Source organism: Aulostomus chinensis, chromosome 6 (assembly GCF_037954235.1).
Source record: "Aulostomus chinensis isolate RoL2024-O1b breed Wild chromosome 6, RoL_Achi_v1.0, whole genome shotgun sequence".
Lineage (NCBI taxonomy): Eukaryota > Metazoa > Chordata > Actinopteri > Syngnathiformes > Aulostomidae > Aulostomus > Aulostomus chinensis.
Genome location: NC_141325.1, coordinates 12,872,327 through 12,897,980, shown reverse-complemented (window position 1 = coordinate 12,897,980; position 25,654 = coordinate 12,872,327). Strand labels below are relative to the sequence as shown.

Below are 25,654 nucleotides of genomic sequence, written 5' to 3'. Positions count from 1 at the left end.
ATGTCTAATATTGATTAAATGTCACTGGGTCACATGACAAGGAAGTCATTGAAGAAGAAATATGGTAAGTTCCATGAGAATGATCACAAAAGATATTCTAAGCAGTGAAATGCAATTTAAAAGGGGTGTTTCTTTTAGTCTAGTGATAATATATAATACTGATTTAGAGTTACTAGATCACATGGTATGGAAGTTAGTGGAAAAAAGAAAGAAAAAACAGGAATTTCATTAAGGTGTTAATCCAAACTAGAAGAAGTGAAAAATGCAATAAAAAAGAGGTGTGTCTTTTTTTTTTTACCACACTAGTAATAATATCGAATGTTAATGTAGAGTAACTGGTTCACATTACATGACAGCTGTGGGGGAGAAAACGTGGTAAAATTGTATAAAGGGAGCATAGACACCTGATAATTTCCATAGCAGTGTTTGTTCTAGTAGTTGAAAATCTATTGTAATATCACTGGCATTAAAACCCTGAGTTTAGGTTCGCAGGCTGTGTATAGACCCCCGTTATTCATTCAATTACATTCCATTCTGATCTTATGCGTGTCCAGTCTTGTAATATCCCGTACTAATATGAGACACCGGAATTATTGGAGGGGGAATTTTTTTTCATTAAAATGCTGATACAAAATGTTTAAAAAAGCCAGCAAAATGCAATTTTAAGTTCTGTTTCTTGTCCAGTGACGGAATATCTGGTGTTGATTTGAAGTCACTGGTTAACGAAAAACTTTTGTATAAAACACAATTATTTTTAATTAAAATATCAATATTAAGTAAAAAAAAACTTGGTCAAAATTTCCGTGCAAAATGATTATTTTTTCGAAGTTTTTAATATTTTTTTTATACGTTGAAAAGATTCCTTTACCGCTCGTGAGCACCACTTTGAAAAGGTTTAAGATTTATTTTCCCGCTATTTGACTGTCAGGCAAAACATAATCCGAAATCGTGTTAAATTAAATGGGCGTGTCCCGTCCCACCCCTTTCCAACGATCAAATGCTTACGTTGTGAACTTGGGTTATGATTGGGGGGAACAAGTAGTTGGGTTTTTATGAGTCTGAATGGAATGTAATTGAATGAATAACGGGGGTCTATACACAGCCTGCGAACCTAAACTCAGGGTTTTAATGACAGTACGATTAAAATAGATTTTCACCTGCTAGAACAAACACTGCTATGGAAATTATCAGGTGACTATGCTCAGGGCAGAAATTGTGTTGATACCGTGTCGTTTATAGTGTCGGGATTAATTTAACTACGATGGTATATATCTGTTAAGAATTTTATTGCTGGTTTTCAATCATAGAAGGAGCCTGTTGGAGAAATAAGATGTGACACCAAGATTTTATTCTGTCGCTGTAGTGTATAGTTGTGCTTGTGTCTTATTCCTAAAAAAAAAAAAAAAAATGAAAAAATAAAACTATTTTACGCTTCAGACTCTCCAGATAGACTCTCTTCTATCTGGTCTAGTTCTGTGTGCTTCGCCACCGTTACCATGGTGAAGGATACTGCAACAAGCGTCATCAGTCTGCCTGAACCAAATCCTCAACTGATCGATCAACAACATAAAGGTAAACACGTTTCCTTCATCATTTCAAGTTCAACATTTTCAGCGACGTTAAATAAGAGTCGTCGAATGAGCCTGCGGATGAGTTAACACTGGAAGGAGCTAATTAACAAATGGCTTTGGCTAGCGGTCATCGGTAATGTAGCATATCGCTGGACTACGTTAGCAAGCGGTGTGTTTTAAGCCAAACGAGCAGAGTTTAGTACGACAAGGCTGTATTCTCAAGAATGACATCTCGATTAATTCATTTATTTCAATTTACTGTCAACCTGTTAACTCCACTGTAGTCTTGATCAACAGATGTCTGCACATAGCTTCCGCTATTGGTTTCACTGTAGCCACACACACACCGACTACTTATCTAAATCTAAAATTAAAACATTTTTCTCTGCTCTCCAGTCCAGTCAGTGTTCGACTTTATTTGTTTTCATGGGTTTGAGTTAGAAATCTCCAAAGTGTTACTGCGCCTCCTGCAGGCCAAAGGAAAGCAGTAGTTAAGCATTTTTGCAGAAGTAAAGTACAAGGCAATACTGAGTTAATCACATGAGCTGTTGTATGTGTTTGCTGATATTATAATTATTTTATATACAGCTTCCGATGTGCGAGGGGCCGTCGTCAATATCCGGGCCAATCCCCCCAGATCCTTCTCTGTTTCCTCAGTACTACAAACGACCTGATTCAGGTTAGATGCAGCCCTTTAAATAATAAAACCTTTTGTAAGTTATTTTTAAGTTATTTTCTTTTGTATGAACTTGCATGGATACATACTTTTTACATTTCAACAGACAACTAAAAATGAAATTCCATTTTTAAAAGATGGATTAGAATACACCATACAAAGCCAAAGGTGCCAGTTGTAAAATATATATATATATATTAATTTAAAGTCAAATGAGGCTGTACGGTGGTGCAGTGGTTAGCACTGTGGACTCACAGCAAGAAGGTTCCAGGTTCGAGTCCCTGCTCGGGCACGGGATCTTACTGTGTGGAGTTTGCATGTTCTCCCCGTGTCTGCCTCCCACCATCCAAAAACTTGCAATTGGCTGATTGATACTCTAAATTGACCGTAAGTGTGAATGGTTGTTCGTCTCTCTATGTTGGCCCTGCGATAGACAGGTGACCTGTCCAGGGTGTACCCCGCCTCTCGCCCGTTGACGCTGGGATAGGCTCCAGCCCCCCCCCCCCCCCCCGCGACCCTTAATTGTGTAGGAATAAGTGGAAGATGATGATGGATGGATGAGAGTCAAATGTGTCTGCGGCTCTCAAGATACAAGAAACAAGACCATACAAGTATACAGTTCAGCAAAAAAGTAGACAGAAATGTTGTTAGTTAAACATACAAATACACCATCCATGTACACTCCATGTCATGAAAAAAACCTCAACCATAAACTTGTAGAATGAAATGTGTTTATAGTACTTTGAATAAATGAGACAATTTGAAAACACGATTCGATCTCATTACTTAGATCAAGGAACAGCACTTTGCTCTTCAGAGCAAAATAAAAAAGTTCATTTGCGGGAGTGACCTCATTTTGTTTTCTTTCTTCATCCAGCTCGCGGCCGTTTAGAGGGAAACCATGATGGAACTTTGGCCTTGCTCTCAGGGCCCCTTGCTCCAGACCCTGTGTTGTACCCTGGCTCCTATAGTGCTCGTACCCCAGCACATCAGCCACGCATCAGCCCTAATGCTGCCCATATTCTGGAGCGAGGACAGAGGGGGGTGATGGGGGAACTTCTTAAACTCGATGGTGTCTCTATCACACCCATTTCTAAACAAAGTAAGAACTGTTATGTTTGGTCTTGAAAGAAGATGTCTGTGTGCATAAAAAATAGTTAATTCTCCAAGATTTGTTATTGAAAGTGAATACGACTGAACTTTTGTAACCTTTCACTCTCAGAACAACGGGTGCCTGACTTTGGCAAAGAGAATATCCGTCGTCTTCGGGAAATCCAGAAACGCTGCAAAGAACAGGATGCAATGAAAGCGCAGTCTCGTCCTCTTCCAGTTAAAGCTCTTTGGACCTCGCCCAAATACCAGAACGTCCCATCCAAGATCATGGTGCAGCTACAAGTAACAGTCACACTGACACACAAGTTCATGTTTTATGTGAATGAGCTCCAGATCAGCTTTGACCCAGTCTGAATGTCTTTTGTACAGGTTGCCAGTCCAACTGTTAAACCAGAGTGTCAAAACTTTTTGAAGGGTCACTCTAGTGGAAGATCGAGTGCAGCACCAAGACCTCACTCAAACATGTCTACTGTGGCTGTGCACCACCCTGGCTCTTGTGCTTCAGGACAGAATTTGCAAGTGAGAAGAGCCAATAATATGTGACAATGTGCATCTGAATGAATAGCTGTTTGTTTGGTTTATTAATTATGCAGGTCATAATTGCAGGTCAAAGGTCAGACAATAGACTTCATAAAATATAATGCACGGGCTGCTGGAAAAACTGTTCTGCATCGGTCCCAGTCGCTGACAAACCTCCGAGATAAGCCTGTGCCCAGTGCTGTCAAAGGACAGGTGCCTCCGTAGTGAGTTCTTTTAAGATATATCTTACCTTTGTCATTATCAGAGTGCTTTCTTTGGTAGAAATACACAACTTTTTCTCTCTTTAAAACATAGTTTCATTGCTCTTCTTTTAATTTCCCTCCCATTTACTCTTCAACGTGCACAGTCTTGAGGAAAGGAAGAAGCAGTGGCTTAAAGAAAAGGAGGAGAAGAGGAGGAATGCACCGGATCCTACCAGTCCTGCTGGGCACACCTTAATGCCTGACAGTGACCGACAGGAAACACTGCAATCCCTCAAAGAAAGTACGCCTCTCTTACTCATCACCTAATACTCACAATGGGGATGTGTTTTAAAGTACTGCATGTACATTGTATGTGGCCCTTACACACTGTGATTGTCTTTTCTCCGCAGCCCACAGATCTCTGGTGACTGAGCTGCTGTCGCTCCCGCTCAAAGCTGATAATCTGAGTGTTCGCTCACGTCGGGCTCATCTTGACAGCAGGCTTTCTGAAATCGAGGAAGCCATTAAGATATTTTCAAGGGACAAAGTTTATATTAAAATAAATTCCTAACACACAAGGACAAACACACCTGCTGAACTGAGATTGATTTCATTTACTTTTTTATCATTATTTATTATTATTATTTATTATTATTATTATTATCAAGCAGCAAAAACAAATGATGAAATATAACATTGTATTTGGAACATAATTTATTGTATATTGAAAAAACCTTTTTGAAAACTGTACCTTGTAAATATCACAATAGTACTCTGTGCTACTGAATGATGGGATTTTCTCATGAGAGACTAGTGCACTGGGAACTAAAAGAAAAACCAAACTGAGTATCATTTATGTTTGTGTAACACTAGCTGTTAATATTTTATAAAGCTTTTTTGCATGTGAAATCACTGTGCATAAATTCGTTTTTATTTTTTTAATAAACTAGTATCTTGTATAAACTGTTTTCGATGCGTTTGAATCACCAGAACCATTTAATTTATTTGAAAAATTAAATGTTCCTTGTAGGATTGTAATGAAATCATTATCTGACCTGGCGACACAAAAGCGGAACAATATTTTCGTACTAGACTGGAAATACAGGACACACCCCTGGTTAGGGTTCTTTTTTTTGTTTTTATACCAAACAAAAACTTAGCATTTTTTTTCAAGAACTTACTCATTTGGTAATGAAGGGACTCCATATAAAAACCAGATAATACAACTAGACTGGAAATATTTTTAACTTAATTTTAGTACATTCAGCATTTTATATAAATATAAACTGCAAAATTCCTCTTTGTTTCTCCCAAAATGTCTGTTTTTTTTTTCCTTTTAATAGCTTGCAAATGTTATGTTACATGGGGACGCTCAGTTAATATCAGTTTAGTGTGTTCAATATTTTAGTGTGCTATTGCAATTTTTGTCACATAGAGCAAAAAAATATGCATCGAGGAAGAAGGGGAGAAATGGCATTCGTAGTAATTTTGTTGAGTTGCTTTTATGAACAAAACAATGTTAAACTGTGAAACTCAGAGTAGTACTCAGTTATAAACTGTCCACATGGGAGAGAAGTTCACTGTGAAGTGTAAAAAAAATCAGTATAATATTACATTCATCATTTTCTAAATAAACCAGTATCTTTTAGGCACATTTGAAATGTTTTAGATCACCAAACCCATTATTCTTTTTAAATGATGTTTGTGTTTCTTGACAAAATCCTCTGTTTTGTCTATGACGTAGGACGTACCTACGCCCCTCCCTCAACATCGTACGTCGTACGTCGTGGGTCATTGTTCATTAGCTCATGTGCTAGTTAGAGGCTAACTGAATCTACAAAGAACGACTTTTTTCTACACGCATGTATTTAATATATTTTTTCACCGGACAACTCAAGAATTAGTACTTAAACATGAGCAAGAGGAAGGCCCCGCAAGAATCCCTAAATGAGGGAATAACAGACTTTCTTGTCGGTATGTGAAGAGGGGTTAAGCGGTTGAGCTAACTTTAGCCTAGCCTCGGACTAGTGCTTTAAGTTAAGAGAATTAACTTTGCATATGTTGGGTATGTTTTTCAGAGTATGTGAGAGAATACAGGTGTTTCTCGCCATGTTGTTCGGTTATGAAGTAAAATGTTTGTTTTGACTCTCCACGTTGACTGTCATTCCGTTTAAATGGCTGTCTTTCCTTCTGCTAGATGGGCAGTTGACAAAGTAACGTTTGTGGCTTTAAAGGACGTATGAATCAAATAAAAGAATGTTTGACTCTTCCCTCTAGAGCTGGCCAACTATGAGAAGAATGTCAACAGGGCAATACACAAGTACAATGCTTACAGGTAACCACTGACACCCCAGCTAGTCATCAGGATATGAGCTAAATGACTCTTCATCCATATTGATCTCTTATATAGAGAGAAATATAATGCATGCAGTGCTCATGGATGCATGGATGTGCTGTTGAATGTCTCTTGTAATGCCATAGCCAGTGGTGCTGTTACGATTTATCATCATTTTAACCATTTGCATGTGGCATTTTGCTGACTTTTTTGGCTATATATATATATATATATATATATATATATATATATATATATATATATATATATGGATGTATTGCGATGATGTATAATTTCTCTTGTGCTCCGTTACTAGGAAAGCAGCATCTACCATCTCCAAGTACCCTCATAAGATCAAAAACGGTGAAGAGGCTAAGAAACTGGTACATGCCCTGAATATGGTTTTAATCTGTGCCTTTTTTAAGGAATAGTTATCTTCTATTTCTCTGTGTGGGACTCGTAAAGCATCATGCTGCTCGTTGTTCTAGTCATTCTCTTCACTTCAGATATTCATGTTAGTTGATACTGGCCAGGTATGAAGCATCAAAATCAAGCGGTAAAGCATGACGAGTATCTTGTGAATATATAGTCTTGAATAAGAACATGAATATATAGTCTTTTTTTCATCATCTTGGGCATGGCTGAAATGAGAAACAATAGAAATTGCACTTTCACAATTGTGTCTTACAAATGGAAAAGGTTTTCTGTTGTTCCCTGACAGTGTGTGTGGTGAAGTCTTCTTCTCTGTCAGTTCTGGGAAAAAAGTTCTCCATTAAAAAAAAAAAATTCCTTAATGTCTTTGGAGATGTGGAAGCTAGAAGTTGGTTGACAGATCAGGACACTTTCCTTGGGAATATATTTGAATAAACTGGAGATTTGGGGTTTAATTTATACGAACTGTAGTTCCCTTGTCATATATAGGCATACTGAAAAAATTTGCACACACACACGCGTCCATTTTCACTCCATCTATTTGCCAGTAGAAATTCAATTCATTCTTTCATTGATAAAAAATAGACATTAAGTATTGGGTAAACATATATAATTGATGAAAAAACAACTACTTGAAAGAATTGTTGGACAAATGCTTCTGTCATTAATTTAGTCATGATAATAATGAGTTAAAACATTGATATAGCAAATGTGGCCTCAAAAGCCCCTGCTTTTGTGTCCAAGATGCTAATACTCTGCGTGTGATGAAAGAATGTAATGCATGGTTCAATAAAAAGAGTATAAATAGCCCCAAAATTTCCAGTTGATTCCCATTTATTCCCCTTCTGTCCCATGAAAAAGTTTGCAATTCTTTTGCAGAAATATTGGTAAAAATTCCTCAGCTTAATTTCACATGGCAAATTTCCAGAAATGCGTTGTAAACTTCCCTTCTCTTCGCGATCCGAATCTGACCAGATTCACTGTGTATTCTAGTTTTATTTTTGAATGTATCAGCATCAGCCCAGTGGAACTTGACTGGGACTTTTCTGCCTCTGAGTCTGGGTGTGATGGCACCTGGCGTCTGGTAACAACTCTTCCATCAGTACTCTCCACTCAGTCCTCTCTCCTAAATGTTCACGTTGCTGTAGTTCTGTCTTGTCAAATGTCTCGTCAACAACAACATCTTGCATAACGTCCGCAGATTATAACATTTAGCGCCCTCGTGTTGTTTTTCACATTTCGTCAGGATGGTGTTGGAGCTAAAATAGCTGAGAAGATTGATGAGTTTCTACAAACTGGCAAGCTACGGAAACTGGAAAAGGTGATTCTTGAGGGGGGGGGGGGGACGGACATTCCTCATGTCACGCTGTGAAACATTGTTTTTATTCACAGCGTAACTTGAACACATTACATGGACTGATGTGTGGCTTGGCTTTTTACAATTTTCAGATTCGAAATGATGACACCAGCTCTTCTATCAATTTCCTGACCAGAGTAACAGGAATTGGGTAACCGATATACATCTGTTTCATATTCAAAATGGACAAATGCATTAAAACTGAGTACAATTGATGTCACAGCCAGTTTATAATACATCATAATAGATTGTTCATGTAGATTTTTTCTGTATGTGCTTTGTTTGATAAAGTATTCTGTCTTCTCGTGATTTTAGTCCTGCTGCTGCCAGAAAGTTTTTTGACGAAGGGGTGAAGACTTTGGAAGGTTTGTTTCGTAGTTAGATGAAAATTTGTAAACTTTATTCTTGATTTGTGTGACCTTACTATTTCATGCGACATAGAGGATTGGGCCAGTTTTGAATTGTCCAAACTGGTTGCCATATTGTAGTGCAAGTATGTGATTCAAGTGAGATTATAGAAACTAAGAAAGGGAATATTGGATATTTAAAAAGTAGTTGTTGTAATTGGTTTTTGTTTGTTTTTTAGATTTGAAAAAGATCGAGCACAAGCTAAACCATCATCAGCAGATTGGACTTAAGTGAGTTTGGCTCAATGCTTGTTAAAAAAAAAAGTATGTCATGTATATTCATGTATATTATTTATCTAAATAAACATGAGTCCTTCATTCCTTTGACTGCCTTCAGGTATTTTGAGGAATTTGAAAAAAGGATTCCACGAGCTGAAATGGAGGAAATGGAGGTAATAAAACAAATATATTTTTTATTTATTTTCAGATTGGCTCTGTTCCGTGTTTTCTTACACTCATATCCTTGCTTAGACACTTATTATTGGGGAGTTGGAGAAGATTGATGCAGAATACATTGGAACCATCTGCGGAAGTTACAGAAGAGGTAAAAGCCTCCCTTAGACCTGGTCTAAGTTCATGCTTATCATGATTATGATTCACACCTTCATACTTTCCAGGTGCTGCGTCCAGTGGGGATATTGATATTTTGCTAACCCACCCTAACTACACCTCTCAGACTGAGAAGCAAGTAAGCCTCCCCTCCCTCTGTTGCCCAGTTACCCTGTCCAGTAATAAACATACACCATGTTGCCATTTCCTCATTCATCATCTTTTCCAGCCCAAGCTCCTCCACGCTGTGGTTGTCCATTTAGAGTCCATTGGCTTTGTGACAGACACTCTCTCCAAGGGAGACACCAAGTTCATGGTGAGGACGCTGCTTACTCGTCTCATGTGCTCTGCTGTTTGTGTTTGATGTGGCTGGTTACGCACTTCGTTCTGTAACAGCACCAAACCCAGAAAGCACATGATGGTGATCACAATGTTGTTTTCCTAGGGAGTCTGCCAGCTGCAACGAAGTGACGAAGATGAGGAAGAGTACCTTCACAGGCGAATTGATATTAGGTGAAATATTTCATATAGTTTATCCACTTTCTGTTTATGACGTCGTTCCATGTAATGATTTAAACTAAAATTCTCTCATATAGCACAGCATCATTTAATTTAGCAGATATTGTTAAGGGGTTTATTTTGCTGGATCCTTGTCAAGACGTGACACCTTTGCTTGTTCAGAAAAAATATGTGATATGGGGCTTAAAACGTCTCAACCTAATAAAGCGGATAACAAGAAGTAACCTCATGTGTGAACCATTAAACCGACTCGTAGTTGTCTTTTCCCCACTTCTTCAAGGTTGATTCCCAAGGACCAGTACTATTGTGGCGTCCTGTATTTTACTGGGAGTGATATCTTCAATAAAAACATGAGAACTCACGCTCTAGAGAAGGGCTTCACTCTTAATGAGTACACCATAAGACCACTCGGGGTCACTGGTGAGTGCTGCTCAAGTATAATCAGTCAACATGCTGAGTCTTCTTATGCCTTGAGTGACTTCTGTCTCTTACCAATGATCAGGACTTGTGGGCTTTACGTGTTTTTGGTTTTGTTCTTCATGTCTCTGCAGGTGTGGCAGGGGAGCCTCTATTGGTGGATAGTGAAAGAGATATCTTTGAGTACATACAGTACAAGTACAGGGAGCCCAAGGACCGCAGCGAGTGAAGAGAATAACTATTATACGTGTGTGTGTGTGTGTGTGTGTGTTTGAAGCTTCGCTGAAGACAAGACCGGAGGCATGTTTACTTATGTGTGTGCTAGTGTTTATTAATCTACTCTTCATTGTGGAAGGTTATTGAACAATTCTTCTTTTTTCTGCCCTAAGTAAAATTATCATCACTGATAATTCATTTGAAGCTACTATTTAAAAAATGATGTTACAGTATATTTTTATGTCCTGCAAATGCTTTTAAACTGATAGACAAAAAAAAAGGATGAAGACATAGCCTTACTATGTCAATGGATGACCTGTCTGTGCGGACTGGGTTTCGTTACAGTTACCACCTGTATGTTTAAAGATAATTTGCTGTATGAAAAAAAAAATCAACAGTTTAGCCCTTAAACACATTGAAAGGTGCTATTGTATACTTGTTACACATAAAGGGTGTTTTGCTACCTTGCCTGAAGTTGGAGTCAAGGCTGGCAGAACATGAATTGTGACTTTGTTACCACAAAGACAACCTTGGACACTCTGGTTCTAGCAACAGCTACACACCAAAACCCTCGGGAATCAGGCTGAGCACAGCGGCCTTCAGTGTTTTCAACTTAAGGAACTGTACACTGTGGTCATCAAACTTTGGAGACAAGCGGAAACTTGGAAGTTTCCTTACTTATTGATGTGTGAATAATTACTGGTAAACTTGATTATGTCATTGTTTTGTTTGGTTGTGAAATAAGCATGTTAGGGTAGTGGTCGTGTCCTCAGGGATGCATTTTATAGTGATATTTAGCCAAGTTGATGAATGAAAACACTACACTGAATGAATCCTGTGATACAGATTTCAGTCTGTAACCTAAAACTTAAATGTTAGGTGTTGGATGTTCATTCAGTCTTGTGTGTGAATAGTTGCAAATAAAGATCAGCTGATAAATAATCGTGGTCTTTGGCTCAATGTTGGGAAATGTTGGTGTGGATTACACAAATAAAGATTTGTAATGTGAAAAACAGTCTCAAATTTTGTCAGTTGAATCTGTTGAGGGGGAAAACAAACATCTGCAACAACAACAAAAATATTCAGGTCTAAAGATAAACCCTGTAACAGTATATGTTGGACTAACAGACAAATGAGCACAGAGAACATCTTGTGGATTGATTTTCTGGGCACATCTTAAGCATTTGGCAATTTTGATGACATGATGGCAAATATATCAAGTTTATGCTTGCCACGAAAAATTCAAAATTCTGTTAAGATATATTTTATCTTACAGATAAATCTAAATGTACATTTGCACAGTCAATTATTGGATTGTATCCCTAAATCATTCACAAAGCTTATGAAATTTAAGAAAAAAACTTGTGCTTGAATTGTCCAAAAAGTTTGATTTATTTGAGGTGATTGTGTAGTTGCGTCTATTAAAAATAAATAGACAATTTAAAAAAAAAATCCTACTCAGCAGGTAGTGGCGCGATACGTGGTGATTGAGCGCAAGGCGCTAGCTTACTGTGTTCCCGTGGCAACGACTGTCTCGCAAAGCATGATGGTTTGAAACAAAACGCAGGGAGAAACACCAGAAAGACAGACGTGAATTAACCAATAACATTGTCTTGTGCGTTAATAGCAGCCAATAGGGACTCGTCAAGGCAGCAGTCTCTCACTGCTACACACCCACATTACTTTTGTGTCAACCACTTCGCGGGAGTTGTCGCTGGAAGGGTGGTCGCAACTGTGAAGCCAGACTAACACTAAACGGGAGACTAGAAGGTAAATATAAGAACTTTGCACGCTGTAACTTATGGGGGTGCTCAATTATTGTGTTTCACGTGGTTTAGCAATGTCAAAATCGGTGATTGCCTGAATGAATGAACAGTTAGTTGTCATTTAATCAACAGCCTCTCCATCGCTGAACGTGCATGTGGCATCATGTTGCTAGCGCAGCCCTCTCTTTGATAACGTTTAAACGCGACCATCGATCCAGTCAAGGCGAATCGTTCGTGTTATGTTATTAGAGAAATCCGGTGTTTATTTTGGTACGTCGAGGCAGATAAAGTACCTTTATGCGTTTAGTGCTGTCGGATTGTACTGTAATTTAACATTTTGCAGACTCTTGTTCCACATTATTGTTGATATTTTATTTAGGTGATGATATTAAATGTCCTGCGTATCCATAGAAACAACGCGGAGCGCGCATCCAGCGGGCTTGCCGCTGATGGAAGTTGTTATGCAACACAAGTCGAAATGGCCAGTTCAGATATTATGTGTTGGTTATTATGTAATGAGAACTTCGTCACTAACTTGCGGCTTTTCTCCTTAACTGGCTGATGAGACCCTCCAGGCTCTTTGTGTGAATGATGATGATGATGATGATGATGATGATAATGATGAATCCTCTCCTATGTTTTGGTTTCCCAGGGCAACCATGTCTGACAGAAAGGCAGTGATCAAAAATGCTGACATGTCTGAGGACATGCAGCAGGACGCGGTGGAGTGTGCCACACAGGCTCTGGAGAAGTACAACATCGAGAAAGATATCGCTGCATACATCAAGAAGGTAAAACTACCACTGATGTACCCAACATCTAAACCAGATGCCAATGGCACCCTGCAGAGTAACTTCACCCCCCTGACTTGTCTAAATGGAGTATCTTTATGAAATTGGCCATTTTCGCATTGATGTGACTCACTTTACACACCCAGCCTGGTATTTCCAATTGTCTTCGCGCTTCCTGAGGAAACCCGTCATTCTGTGACTTGCTGTACTACATTCTTGTGCTGGGGAACTCAAACTATGCCACATAATTATCATCCATGATGATGGCTGTGAAATACGACGATTCTGAGAAATTTCTTAGTCTTCGCTCCACCCCTTCATTAAGCTTCATTTACCTGAGATTCTTTGCGGAACCCTGTCGGAACCCCTCTAACAACCCCTCTAACAGTTAATGGAATATACCAAATACAAATAGTACAGAAACTACAGGCACCACGTTCATAGTTTCATGTCGTACTTAGTCATGATGCTCCAAGGAGCAACGTCAGAGGTTAGTAAAAGCACCCAGTGCTCATTTCACTGATCTGCATGTCTTACTTTTAAGGCTAAATCAGGCCAAATTCGGCACTGCTACAAAGAACTTAATGATTCATCTGAATGGCATTAGTACATTTAGCCATAGAAAAGCTGAATCAGAGTCTAGAGAAACGCCGCCTGGCGTCACGCTGTGGCGGGCAATCAGACAGGAAGACGCCTTTTGCTGTTTACTGAGCAACAGAGGGAGGGACTGACTACTGTCTATGCTCCAAAACCATGATTCTCACGTTATGTCCACAATCTTCATCCCCATATGCCGTTTAATGGCGACCAGTTCACAACTTGGGTCTCACAAACGTGTAGACAAACCATGTTCCGGACACAACACTGTTCAGTACAGATTACGTCTCTTCACCAATTGCTTAACAGTGTGTGAACACATTTTGTGACTTATTTTTCTTTATTTTCCCGCCTTTCATCCCCAACTATCCTCTTGATCCCCACGCACATCGCCTTTAGTTGAATAAATGCTTGAAATGCGTATGTAGACACTGCATGGGACGCCGTGGCGATGTCCCCTACACAGGCGGAGGAGGTATTTTCTCAAACAAACAAACAGAACTGCACAAATGTTGCAGAAATACCTGTTTTCATTACTGCACTTTATCTTATCTTTCCTCTGCAAAAAAGTAAATGTTTTAATGTTTAAATGTGAAGTGTCGATTTTTCGGGATAACCAAGCATTATGTCGTGAATTCCAGTGTTGCACGCATTGACTGCAATGTGACTTTGTCCTCAAACTGTGCAGCGCCACCATAATGCTAGGTGTCACTAGTCACTCTACTCTTCTGAACTGTACTCCATTTCACAGTTCCAGGTTCTATCTCTTGCATACTTCTGTTAAATGAAAACCTTGTGTGTTTGTCCCACATAGGAGTTTGACAAGAAATACAACCCTACCTGGCACTGCATCGTTGGGAGGAATTTTGGCAGTTATGTGACTCACGAGACCAAGCATTTCATCTACTTCTACTTGGGTCAGGTGGCCATCCTGCTGTTTAAGTCCGGCTGAGGGGGAACACATTTCCCTCAACGCCAGCTGACCGTATACAGTACTGACTGACTCGCGAAGGCGCTCATCATTCCTTGGCAAGGTGGCCGCTGCCTTTTTTTTCTGTGCTGCTTTCTACTTTGTTCTGTTTTTTTGTTTTTTGGAGGAGAAATATAAAAAATGTGGGCATGTAAGAGATGAAACACATGATATTTATTTTTGTCTTGTTACATTAGATTTTTTTTTTTTTAATTCAGACATAGCTGTTCCGTTTCGGGGTTAGCGTTTTAGAAGGGGCGGGCGGAATCTTACTGGAAATTTTCAATGGGAAGTGAAGCTTGCAATTTGGGGAGTTTTTGTGTAGACTTCCCCCCCCCCCCAAGAGTTGGATACTTTCCATGTGAATATATGAGAATTCACAGGAATATGTGGGTGTTACTATTACTGTACACTCCTGGATCACATGCACAGATAAGGAACATCTTGCATGCGCCTGCAGGGCCACATTACTGTACATGACATCGATGATATTACTGGGTTAAAGTACGTTTGAGCTGCGATGTCACCTTTAACTAACAAAGAGTAAATAAACACTGAGGATAACGTCCATGAGGCCTGGGAAGTGCTGAGACCTGAACGCGTTCAGAGGAACAATTTGAGAAGCTTGATGAAATGCTTTCATTTCACCTTACGTTCTGAATGGATACCATTTTATGGGTGGGGGGGTGGGGGGTTAAAGAGTACATTTATTTTTTTGCAACATGCGTGTGTTTTGTTGTTCAATGAAAGAATCCAATAAAATACTACTCACAAATAGATGAAGTCAAAAGTCATTTTTAAAACGAGCTTTTGCAAACGTTTGGATGTATTCCGCATATGAGAAGAGAGGATGTTAATACTTGTTTGTGTAAACAAGAATGAATACAGGTAGAATAATTACCCCAACACTTTCCTCTGAGATATTCCCATGAAAAGATTGCAATCATGAATTATCCTGGAGTTCTGCAACCTTTCTTGTTACAGTAGACTTAGTTTTTTTTTAATTAAACGTAGCCGTTGAGCTGTCTGGGTTTAATGTCTACTGTGGTTATTTCATTAACCCACCATTTCTTAGTTTCATCTTTGCTCTGCGCCAATTCAGTGCCTGCTGCCTTTATAGTAATTTGAAAAGGACAGTAGGATCTGAGGTGCTCCCTCTTGCCGCTCGACCTTATTTTACTGGAACAGCGTTGACTATGAACGCGCAGGCGCACACCGCTGGCTCGTTTGTGGTCAGATGCTAGGGAAACTTTTCTTAAACCCAATAATTTGGCTGGAGAACATCCATGATGTGTATCAACAGTATATTCATATACACACCAAAAGCTCATTTTTCCAAACTTATAAATTCCCCTTAGATTGTGCCTCAAATCTTTGAGCAAACCAGTTTTACGATTCATCTTTGAAGCCAGACGCGCTGGCGTGGTTTTAACTTACTCAGCTGGCTGTGCTGCCAAATTCTTGGAAATATTGGAAGATGGCTTACAGTGGTGAAATACAAGCAACAACTCTGGTGTAGTCCAGCATTCATCACACCATTAGTGTGCTCTTGTAAACTTAAATCTGAGTAATTGTCTTATGATAAAACTGCAAAACACGGATGGGTCAGGCTCACCTGTTAAATAAGCAGGTTTCACCAGCAGGCTGGTAATGCCACACACCTGTCAAGTAGTTGGATTCCTCCTAGGTGCCAACTCTCTTACATTGGTGAACAAACTCTGAATGTCAAATACTTGTGTGCATACGTGGAGCCCTAAGTTTTGCCTTAACTCACAAAAAAGTTGACTTAAGTTTTACATTTGTTTTTAAGTTTTAAAAACAGTTTTAGTAAACAAAATAGACGAGACAAGGGATGGTGTCAGGACAGATGGACTTTTATTGAACATTTAGAAAACCAGTTTGTGTGGGAAGACACCATTAGACAGGCAGAAGGAGGAGCGCAGGTACCCTTTCAGCTGAGGTACTTTCTTGATGAGAGGCAGAAGCTGAGTGTCAACAGCCTTCTGATCCGTCTTCCTCTGCTCTGTCAGCTGGTACTTCTACAGACACAACACCAGCAATGTCAGTTAGACAAGATAATGGAGAATAAAGGGAAACAACATTTGGTATCCTCCCACATGCATTTTACCTCTTTCTCTGTGTCAAAGATCTCTCCCTCCTGGTGACGGGGCCTCCTCAGCTTCTTCTTCTTGAAGTAGGCATCGTTCAGAGTTTTGGGGATCTTCATGCCAGTCATGTCAACCTTGGTGTTGGTGGCGATGACAAATTTCTGGTGAGCCCTGCGCAGGGGGACTCTGTTCAAGGCAAGAGGGCCTAAGGGGTTTCAAATAAGACAAATGGAAAAACGTTAAGGGCAGGAAGAGAGAGGACATCCACATCCCAGAGTATGATGCGCATCTTATGACAAGGCTACATGAAGGGATCCAAACAAACAACAGTCTTCCTTACCAGTGACGAGCAGGAGACCACTGGAGAGCTGCTTCAGGAAGACCACACGCTATAAAGGGCATACAGAAATTAGTCAGCCGCTGCAGTTTATGAAAATGATTCCAAAATGAATCCACTTGCACCCCAAGTGTCCTCTAGAGGGCCCTGTCAGCTTCGAGGCAGAAAGATTTAGGTCAACCAGTGCTGAAGTGGTGTGGGCACACCAGCATGCCTCCATAACTCCCCCATGTAGTGAAGCGTAGGAGGGACAATGTCTGTGGAACCGAAGAGTGTGTTTACAGTTGATATGCTCAACACAATATTTGTGCAGATAGTGGAGATGCAACACTAAGGACTCAAACTGCATCTTTTACAATCCTGACAAACCCACAACAAACCCACTGCTTTCAACTAGCCAGACAGCAGCTAGCAACACAAGGGCAAAGGCCTGCTCCTACACCACCTCTGACTGGCTATTCATTCTGCCCATGAATCAAAATAAAAGGTACAGACTCAAGATTATCTTATTACGTTTTGATACAAATATAAACCAGAATGTATAATATTATATTAACATAATAATATATGGAATGGTGGATCATCAAGAGTTTCTCATCAAATGGAAAAGCTCCCTGCATTTGGTGGCTGAGCATTTTTGGAAAGAGGTCAAGAGATTTTCAGAGTGGCGAGTACCTGTGCCAAACATATGTAGTAAAATAGCTGGCATAATGGCTCAGTTGAAATGACTCATTGATGTGCATACAGTATACATGTCTACTATGTTTTTTATTTATTCATTTTCCACATCTGAGTGATGCTAGTGATAATACAAGTGATGATACAAGTGATACAGTGATTCAGTCAGAGCTCACAAGATGGGAAGGAGCTGCAGCCAGATTGTTGAGAGTTGCTGTTAAGTTCTATTTGGAGAGCTGCACACTTTCTCTGATGTACTCCAAAACAGGCGGATCATACCTGGACCATGCCTCAGACGACCCAAGAGCACTGTAGACACACTGCTGGGCTTGATGACACTCACATCATTAAGGGTGGTCTCTAGCCCCTCTTGTTCATTTCATGTGAAGAGCCAAGTACCTCATGGTGCATTCAACTGCACCCTGTAAACACTAATCTACACTTGCATAGGCAAGAAGGTTTGTGGGGCAAAACCTCTTTTTAAAACTATTTTTCCTCTTCAGTTTGGAACAATGATTTCAGTCAAGTGTCCCTAAGGAACCTGAAAGTTCAGACTGTGTTATAGATGTCTGGTGGGACAACTCTTTTCTCCACAGCTGGGTCACAGGTTGGCCAGATAATTTGCATGTCATGTTTCAGTCCATGAAACCAAAAGACCAACGTGCGACCCACAAAGAACCAACACTTTGAAATCCACCATCCATGTGTGTGACACTTCACATCAGTGGAGTCTTTACCTGCCACACCAGGTCTACGTAGCTCATGTGCAGCAATGTATTAATTATGTTTGAGATTTCATAGAGAGATCAGTCCTGAATAGAAACCCCAACAGTGTTTCTATTTTGGTAATGGGGGGGGGGGGGGACTACCAGCCACACAAGACTAGAGGCCCATCATGAGAAACCATGGTCAGCGTAGCAGCACCTTCAACTGATTATGGCGGGAGTCCTCTGCTGCAACAGCCATAAGCCTAACCCATGTATATGCGTGGTGTATTTCAGCCATACAGATTCACCTGTCCAATAGTATAGCATGTCACCACCTCTGTCAGCCATGATACACCTGTGCTGTAAATGCACAACTGCTACACCACCAACATACACAGCAAACCGGGAGCTAACAAGGCTACACACCTTTCCACGGTGGCGGCCGGTGAGCAGGATGAGGACAGTTCCTGGGGTGATCGAAGCACGCAGGTTCCTCTTGTGCTTGCTGAAGGGCTTCTTCCCGTGGCTCTTCAACTTGCGGGGAACATCCTCTGTGGGGTAGTAGCGAGGCTGTGGGAGGAGCAGACAAATCTTAATCAGCTGCATTTGAGGGTTAGCACAAATCATGTAGGGGAAAAAAAAAGACGGGAAGTGAGCCAAGTTGCCAACAAAGTAACTCCTGGGAAAGCAAAAACTGAACCGCTTAAGATGGAAAAATCTCAGAAGTGAATGAAGAGTAACATTTTGAAGGATGTTAGAGCGACAATATATTGACACAAGCGTCAGGAGAACCAAATCTAACAACACGAGATAAAGCACTTACCATCTTGCGCAGTTTGACAACACGAGTGCCTCCATTTTTGTCTCCACCAACAGTCTTGACCACAGTGGCCTGGGGCTTCACTTTGAGCTTCTTCTCAACCTTAAGTACAAAATACGACATCAGAAGACAACCTTGATCAAAATGTTAATATGGCAGCATCATAATGGTCACAGAGTTTAATTTTGACAGTATCGTCCTTACCTTGGTCTCAGTGGTCTTGATCTTCCTCTTGTACATGGCCCGGCGGGCAAACATAGCGGAACGGGAATACCGACCGATGCCCCGAGCCAGAACCGGGTTCCGGCTCCCGTGCTTCTTCTTAGCACGCTTAGGCTCTCCTTCTGCCATCTGACAAGGTTAAAAACAACGAGATGCAATTCAGAGACAACCTGCAGGCTACAGCCGTGTAGTGACTGGTTAGCCCATTTAAGTTATAGAATCAATAACAACATGGGCATTACACCACTTTTTACATTGACCAGTTATTTCATTATGCACCCAAGACTGTTTAACATCAAACTCCACTTTGCTCATAGTCCAGTTTGTCATGCCTCGCTATAACTACCCAAGACCACTAGCGTTAGCTAGCACACAGCGCAGTAGCACAGACTTGTCATTCATGTTAGCAATTCCTTTAATTCAATCATTTGCCTTAACAAAATATTAATACACATCAACGGAACAAAAATGCAAACATCCCCTCGAACCAGCCAATATCCACACGTTTCTATTAGCCTACTGGCTAACGCTACAGACAGCACGAAGGCTAGCCGGCGGCCTAGCACTGCCGATTCACCAAACAGATTTTTTTGTGTCAAAAACATGGCGAATGATACTAATAACCAAATCTAACGCACCATCCACGACTACAGTTTAGTATCATGGTATTTTAAAACTGTAATATTTATTCAATAACACAGATGAAGACAGATTTTATTCCAACAGTAACACGAAGGCAAGGCAGTCTTACCTTAGCTATGAAAAAAAGACCGACATCCGGGGATGTGACGCATATAAGGACGCTGCAGGATGACGTTGACGCAAGTACCGTCAGTTTTTATGGTTGTCACGGTCCTTGTAGTCTCAAAGAGATTGCGCCTGTTTAGTCGTTTGTAAATCCATTGAAGCGTTTGTTCAGCACTCCTAAAATTTAGATAGCCGCTTTTTTAAGGTAAATAAATAAATATTACCCGCAAATAAGTAAATAATTCCTCTGACCATCAAGTATTGTTTATTTATGATTAATCTTCTTGGTCAAACTTCTATTAGGTATCACAAGCACACAAAGCAGTAACAAGTCAAACTTTCCACTTTTCACAAATGTGGAGGAAGTAGGTCATACTGTAGATATTTGCTTTAGAGCAAACAGTCAAATCTTGATATTGTGGTTCAACTTTTCATTCTGTTCTTCTCATGCAGCTATAAATTACTAGTATATTTCTTCTAGTAATACATGTGCATGCAGTTTTTTTTAGTGAGTAAATAATTTTAACATAAAATACAGATATAAATATGGAAATGCATAATTAATCATGAGAATAATTTCCATCTGATCCTTGGTAATCAGCTTCCCTAACCATATTGTTGATATTCTGACATTTTTATGATTGTATCATAATATAAAGAACCATATATGGCTTCTGCGTATCCCTATTTTGGTTACTACTTGTGTGAAATGGACTGTGTTCAATGAATGAATGTAAACATGTATAATGCTTCCTGTTCTTTGTGAGAGTTGAATTTTTCACACACGGGCGGCAGTGGCACTTAGCACAGTCGCCTAAAAGCGATAAGTTTTAAGGTTTGAGTCCCGGCTCCAGCATGAGATCTTTCTGTGTGGAATCTGCATGTTCTCCCTGTTCCTGTGTGGGTTCTCTCCTGGTACTTCGGCATCCTCCCACAGTCCAAAGACCTCAAAAGAGGATGAGGCTAATTGTTCTACCGCGACCCTAAACAGGATAAGTGGTAGAAAATGGATGGATGGATGGGTCTTTCACAAACGCTGTGTTGGTAAATGCATTACTGAAAGAAAAAAATTCTAATAAATCCACTTGATAAAGAAATAAAAGCAATTAGTTTGCATGAAAAATAAGTAGTAGTAGTTAGTTTAACCGACTTCTCCTAAAGGCTGTTGGAACTGTATAATCAGGGAACACTGCATACATTTAAAAATGTCATTTATTGAGATTATTTGAAACAAATATCCAAAATAGTGATTGCTGGAGTCACCACAGGTCAGAGAGCCATCTGAACAGTTTAAGGCAAATATTGTACATCCTGTCCCGCTCACTGACAGTAATAATGAGGTACCAGTCGACCAGATTGGTTCACATAACCAAGGAGTTAAGGCTGTCTTTCAAGTTCACAGAAAAAAAACTCTTGCACAGCGGTAGGTGCAGGTCATAAACATCAATTCGTGCTCTTCCAAATCAACACGATCACACTGCAATATTTTTTGTACATACTGTTGAAACAGGCTGAAAGCTGCACCAAGAGCAAGTGGTGAAGAACAGTCTTCATTGATGAGCTTATAACGTGTGAGATCAGAGGCAGAATTTTAGGTGTGTTTTATTTGAGAAAGATTTAAAGGAAAACAATGGATTAGTGATATTCCTTAGTTACTGCACAGTGTGTGTGTGTGTGTGTGTGTGTGTGTGTGTGTATGTGCATAACATTCCTCTTCTGAGCAGCTTCCTCCTTTAACATTTTTCAAGGATGACGGCGATGCCTTGGCCCCCTCCGATGCAAGCAGAGCCGATAGCGTACTTGCCCCCTCGCCGCCTGTCAGGTGAACGGAAAGTAAATTATTCTCATCAACCGCATGAAGGACGTCGTACTTGATATGTTGTTGCTCAAACTCCTGCCGAGGAGGCTACCTGAGCTCATGAACCAAGTGGGCGGTGATGCGTGCCCCAGAGGCTCCAAGAGGATGTCCGATGGCAATAGCGCCACCGTTCACGTTGCTTTTCTCTGGATCCAGACCCAGGGCCTTGGCAACAGACAGGTACTGAGAGGCAAACGCTTCATTGACCTGTGTGAGGCGCACAACAACAACAACAACAACATGTCAGCAAAGTAAACACCACAGAATAATAAACAAAGGAAATAAAAGATGAAGATGACGAAGGCAAACTAAATTTAAATGTTCGATACAACTTTTTTAAAGTTTAAAATGAAACACTGTGATATAATTTTTTTTAATTAGAAATGATATCGATTGCACTGATATTGTTCTGGGGTTTGAAGTGAGAGTATGACATATATGTTAAAGTGCCAACACTGTTTCAAGCGCAGTAACTTACGTCAACAAGATCCATGTCATTGAGTGTAAGGCCGGCTTTTTTAAGGGCTTCAGTGATGGCTGGAACTGGGCCTGCGGAGATTTAAGGAATGATCAGCCTCTCTTTTTTATACAAAAATGAAAAAAAAAAAAAGTTAAATGTAACAGTATCTCTGTCGCTTTAGTGTCACTCACCGATTCCCATAATGCTCGGGTCGCAGCCTGACACGTGATAGGCCACGATTCTGGCGAGGGGCGTGAGCTTGTGTTGACTGAGAGCATCTTCACTTGCAATCACTACAGCAGCAGCACCATCAGACACACCCTGAAGATGGAGAAGAGAACTCTGGATCTGACACTTCAAGACAATCAGAGACTTTCCACATCCTGATTCTGGTTGGTCGTGATACATGAGCCAGAAACGGCAAATAAAAAAAACAACGACTCTCCGTGAAACGGCAGATGTAAAATAGCATAAGTAATTTGACAGTTTGCTATTGTACTTTAGTAGATTTTTCAGGTTCTCTGTACTTTACTTGACTATTTATTTTACCATTTTTTAACTTTTATTTCATGCATATTATCACAAATGACTGTACATTAAACCATTGCATTTTCTACCACTTATCCTGTTAAAGGTGGCGGGAGGCTGGAGCCTATCCCAGCAGCCTTCAGGCGTGAGGCGGGGTTCACCCTGGACGGGTCACCAGGCACAGAGAGAACATGCAAACATCACACAGAAAGATCTCGTGCACTGAGCATTCCACTGAGGATCTTCTGTGCTTTACTTGGGTCATACACCAACATTATTAGCTTGATATTTGGCGATGCCAGATGTCATAATATTTCTGGCACATTAACTCACCGAAGCGTTGGCAGCAGTAACAGTCCCTCCCTTCTTGAAGACGGGGGGCAGTTTGGCCATCTGTTCCCGTGTGGTCTGAGGACGCGGGTGCTCATCCTGAGCCATGGACACCTTCCCTTTCTTCGCTTTCACATCAATGGGGGCAATTTCTGACGTGTAGTGACCTGCTTCATGAGCTGAGGAAGAACAAATGAATTCATAAAGGATGTCTCTGCCTTCTGAAGCTATTAAAAATAAAAATAAAAAAATAGCCATAAAAATGTTGATAAAAATCCAAACACAAAGTGACTTCCCCAACCTGCTTTCCATCTTTGCTGCGTCTGGTATGCATAGTTGTCACAGTCTTCTCGTGAGATTTGGTATTTCTCTGCCAGGTTTTCTGCTGTGATGCCCATTGGAATTTTGACATGCAGGTCAGTCAAGCCCGCCCACAAAGTGTCCTCCAGCTGTCAATCAAACAGGGGGTTTATAACAAGTAGAGGTAGATTTATCTGCTCAAAACGTATCAAACAATCAGCATACAAAATTAAGAATATCCAACCTTCAAATCGACTCCAAACTTTGTACCAAAGCGTATGTTACGAACAGCATAGGGGGCCTGGCTCATACTCTCAGAACCACCACAGAGCACCACCTCGGACTCCTTGAGGCAGATCTCCTGCAGCACAAAAGAGAAATCTGCTGTACTTCATATATAAATATATATAAAGTGTAATTATGCACTTCGTTCTTAGAGGTCTTACCTGAGCACCATTGATGATGGACTGGAATCCAGAACCACAGAGCCGATTCACAGTGAGAGCAGGCACTGGGATGGGAACGCCACACCTCAAACCCACGTGGCGTGCAATGTAGGGAGCATCAGCGGAGCTCTGAGAGGAGTCACAAATTTTATACATTTCTTTGAATAACAGGACTTTACATGCGTTCGTTCCTGTGACTGGTGGGATTTCAAATACCTGCATGACGTTCCCCATGATGACGCTGTTCACCAGCTCTGGTGCGACGCCGCCTGCAGCGAGGGCAGCTTTGGCTGCATGCTCAGCCAGGTCTGTCGCACTGTGATCCTTAAGAACGCCACCATAGGTACCAAATGGAGTGCGCTTTGCCGCAACAATAAATACACCTGCAAAAAAATACGTACACACAAATATGTGTATATATATATATATATATATATATATACATACATACATACATACATATATATATATATATACACACACACATACATATATATACACACACACACACACACACACACACACACACACACACACATAATATCTACTAAAGGAAACTTGAGAGATTTGGATAAACATTTTATATTTGCTTTTGGGCCACCATCAAGGGTCGAGGACCCCTGCTCTAAACTCATTTGTCTCTTATCACACATGGAACTATTGACAAATGTCTGTGTTGCATCAGGGGGTGCAGGATAACTTGACCTGCCATCACATTTACACTTAAATGAGCTTTCCTAGTGTTGACCAGAGGTGGATGAGGTACTGCGCTTCTGGCCTTTGAGTTCTTAGATGTCAAGAGGAAACTAAACCTTTAACAAAGAATTTACTGGAACCAAATCATGAACTTTGACCTCTCAAATGTAATTATTATAAAAGTATAAGTTGCTTTTACCATGGATAAGGAACATGCTATTTTTTAGAAATGGTTGGTAATGTTTTGGCAGACACAAGCTTCATAAATCAGTTTTCAATCTTATTAGTTGTTAACCTAAAAATATTGGGAATGATTATATCCGTTCGGGAATATTAGATTCAAGTGTGCAAGTTTTTGACAAACTGAAAGGTGGAGAGTTCATCAGTTTCACGTTAAATCCAATCAATGAGAAAATAACTGAGAAATAACTCGGGGATTTAAATACATTTAAGTCAAGCAAAGGGCGCATCATCCTGTCACCTTTCACCTCCATACAAGTGTATTATTGCTTTGCCACATACGCATAGGCAGGTAGACTTTACATTGATTATATTCATTATAGCACACAGTGTGCTGCGATGTAAAATTAAAACACAAATGACTGTTACGCGAAAAGTATTCTTGACATTAACCATTATCAAGGCTGTTTAGAAACAGTCTGCAAATCATGTAATCTTGGGTTCCTACTGCATCGCACTGAGTTTACGTACCTCTGAGGAGCGTCATGACGCCTATTCAACAACCCAATAGTGCTGGAATCAAACTTTTCGAACAGTATCTCCAGCTGCCTGCCTCTGTCACTCTTATATAGAAGAAGAAAAAAACTCGTAACCTTTCCTCTAAATAATGCGGTAATTTTTCACCCGGAGATTAAGATTCGACAAAAATATCACCAACAAGATCAAATTAAACAAACATTTAAAATGTTTTAGCAAGAGTTTCCCGCAAGATTTGTTTTGAATTAGCAGCAGCATAGGC

At 40.3% G+C, this 25,654-nt stretch overlaps 5 protein-coding genes across 7 annotated transcripts; 3 read left to right on the top strand and 2 right to left on the bottom strand.

Moving 5' to 3' along the window:
• Positions 1-46: 46 nt before the first annotated feature.
• On the top strand, positions 47-4,954 carry enkd1 (enkurin domain containing 1). Of its 3 annotated transcripts, none has more exons than XM_086206584.1 (9): positions 47-64; positions 1,438-1,572; positions 2,160-2,250; positions 3,125-3,349; positions 3,470-3,642; positions 3,730-3,879; positions 3,967-4,103; positions 4,247-4,383; positions 4,493-4,949. In XM_086206584.1, exons 3-9 carry the CDS (start codon positions 2,166-2,168, stop codon positions 4,651-4,653), a joined length of 1,068 nt encoding a protein of 355 aa, XP_086062710.1. In that variant the 5' UTR covers positions 47-64; positions 1,438-1,572; positions 2,160-2,165; the 3' UTR covers positions 4,654-4,949. The 3 variants fall into 3 exon arrangements, with proteins under 3 accessions (XP_086062710.1, XP_086062709.1, XP_086062711.1); XM_086206583.1 differs by lacking the exon at positions 47-64 and adding an exon at positions 1,050-1,191; XM_086206585.1 differs by lacking the exon at positions 47-64 and having other exon boundaries at positions 1,218-1,572; positions 3,470-3,630; positions 4,493-4,954.
• An 894-nt stretch (positions 4,955-5,848) lies between these two features.
• Positions 5,849-11,299, top strand: polb (polymerase (DNA directed), beta). The gene is made up of 14 exons (XM_086205359.1): positions 5,849-6,056; positions 6,360-6,417; positions 6,734-6,800; positions 8,096-8,170; positions 8,299-8,357; positions 8,522-8,571; positions 8,793-8,844; positions 8,951-9,005; positions 9,085-9,157; positions 9,231-9,301; positions 9,392-9,478; positions 9,608-9,675; positions 9,962-10,101; positions 10,233-11,299. The coding sequence occupies exons 1-14, from the start codon at positions 5,996-5,998 to the stop codon at positions 10,325-10,327; spliced, it is 1,011 nt and encodes a 336-aa protein (XP_086061485.1). The 5' UTR covers positions 5,849-5,995; the 3' UTR covers positions 10,328-11,299.
• Positions 11,300-11,920: 621 nt separating this feature from the next.
• Positions 11,921-15,454, top strand: dynll1 (dynein, light chain, LC8-type 1). The gene is made up of 3 exons (XM_086206580.1): positions 11,921-12,084; positions 12,733-12,871; positions 14,283-15,454. Exons 2-3 carry the CDS (start codon positions 12,740-12,742, stop codon positions 14,418-14,420), a joined length of 270 nt encoding a protein of 89 aa, XP_086062706.1. The 5' UTR covers positions 11,921-12,084; positions 12,733-12,739; the 3' UTR covers positions 14,421-15,454.
• An 840-nt stretch (positions 15,455-16,294) lies between these two features.
• rpl6 (ribosomal protein L6) lies at positions 16,295-19,460 on the bottom strand. The gene is made up of 6 exons (XM_086205358.1): positions 19,293-19,460; positions 19,092-19,190; positions 18,695-18,838; positions 16,887-16,935; positions 16,567-16,751; positions 16,295-16,477 (listed from the first exon to the last, which is right to left on the bottom strand). Exons 1-6 carry the CDS (start codon positions 19,437-19,439, stop codon positions 16,325-16,327), a joined length of 777 nt encoding a protein of 258 aa, XP_086061484.1. The 5' UTR covers positions 19,440-19,460; the 3' UTR covers positions 16,295-16,324.
• A 1,791-nt stretch (positions 19,461-21,251) lies between these two features.
• Positions 21,252-25,617, bottom strand: acaa2 (acetyl-CoA acyltransferase 2). The gene is made up of 10 exons (XM_086206576.1): positions 25,387-25,617; positions 24,196-24,362; positions 23,980-24,108; positions 23,778-23,894; positions 23,535-23,682; positions 23,237-23,412; positions 22,567-22,696; positions 22,394-22,464; positions 21,968-22,122; positions 21,252-21,872 (listed from the first exon to the last, which is right to left on the bottom strand). Exons 1-10 carry the CDS (start codon positions 25,400-25,402, stop codon positions 21,791-21,793), a joined length of 1,191 nt encoding a protein of 396 aa, XP_086062702.1. The 5' UTR covers positions 25,403-25,617; the 3' UTR covers positions 21,252-21,790.
• Positions 25,618-25,654: the final 37 nt, after the last annotated feature.

What these genes read in the sequence shown, in the direction of transcription:
- enkd1 (XM_086206584.1), top strand. Translation starts at nt 2,166, where the DNA reads ATGTGCGAGGGGCCGTCGTCAATATCCGGGCCAATCCCCCCAGATCCT. An exon ending in CTTCAGGACAGAATTTGCAA is followed by an intron (nt 3,880 to 3,966) that starts GTGAGAAGAGCC and finishes TCATAATTGCAG; the next exon opens with GTCAAAGGTCAGACAATAGA. An exon ending in ACTGCAATCCCTCAAAGAAA is followed by an intron (nt 4,384 to 4,492) that starts GTACGCCTCTCT and finishes TTTTCTCCGCAG; the next exon opens with CCCACAGATCTCTGGTGACT.
- polb (XM_086205359.1), top strand. Translation starts at nt 5,996, where the DNA reads ATGAGCAAGAGGAAGGCCCCGCAAGAATCCCTAAATGAGGGAATAACA. An exon ending in GTGAAGAGGCTAAGAAACTG is followed by an intron (nt 6,801 to 8,095) that starts GTACATGCCCTG and finishes ACATTTCGTCAG; the next exon opens with GATGGTGTTGGAGCTAAAAT. An exon ending in ACCAGAGTAACAGGAATTGG is followed by an intron (nt 8,358 to 8,521) that starts GTAACCGATATA and finishes TCGTGATTTTAG; the next exon opens with TCCTGCTGCTGCCAGAAAGT.
- dynll1 (XM_086206580.1), top strand. Translation starts at nt 12,740, where the DNA reads ATGTCTGACAGAAAGGCAGTGATCAAAAATGCTGACATGTCTGAGGAC. An exon ending in TCGCTGCATACATCAAGAAG is followed by an intron (nt 12,872 to 14,282) that starts GTAAAACTACCA and finishes TGTCCCACATAG; the next exon opens with GAGTTTGACAAGAAATACAA.
- rpl6 (XM_086205358.1), bottom strand. Translation starts at nt 19,439, where the DNA reads ATGGCAGAAGGAGAGCCTAAGCGTGCTAAGAAGAAGCACGGGAGCCGG. An exon ending in CCGGCCGCCACCGTGGAAAG is followed by an intron (nt 16,936 to 18,694) that starts GTGTGTAGCCTT and finishes TGCCCTTTATAG; the next exon opens with CGTGTGGTCTTCCTGAAGCA. An exon ending in TCTTTGACACAGAGAAAGAG is followed by an intron (nt 16,478 to 16,566) that starts GTAAAATGCATG and finishes TTGTGTCTGTAG; the next exon opens with AAGTACCAGCTGACAGAGCA.
- acaa2 (XM_086206576.1), bottom strand. An exon ending in ATGACATGGATCTTGTTGAC is followed by an intron (nt 22,123 to 22,393) that starts GTAAGTTACTGC and finishes CGCCTCACACAG; the next exon opens with GTCAATGAAGCGTTTGCCTC. An exon ending in CACTTGGTTCATGAGCTCAG is followed by an intron (nt 21,873 to 21,967) that starts GTAGCCTCCTCG and finishes TTCACCTGACAG; the next exon opens with GCGGCGAGGGGGCAAGTACG.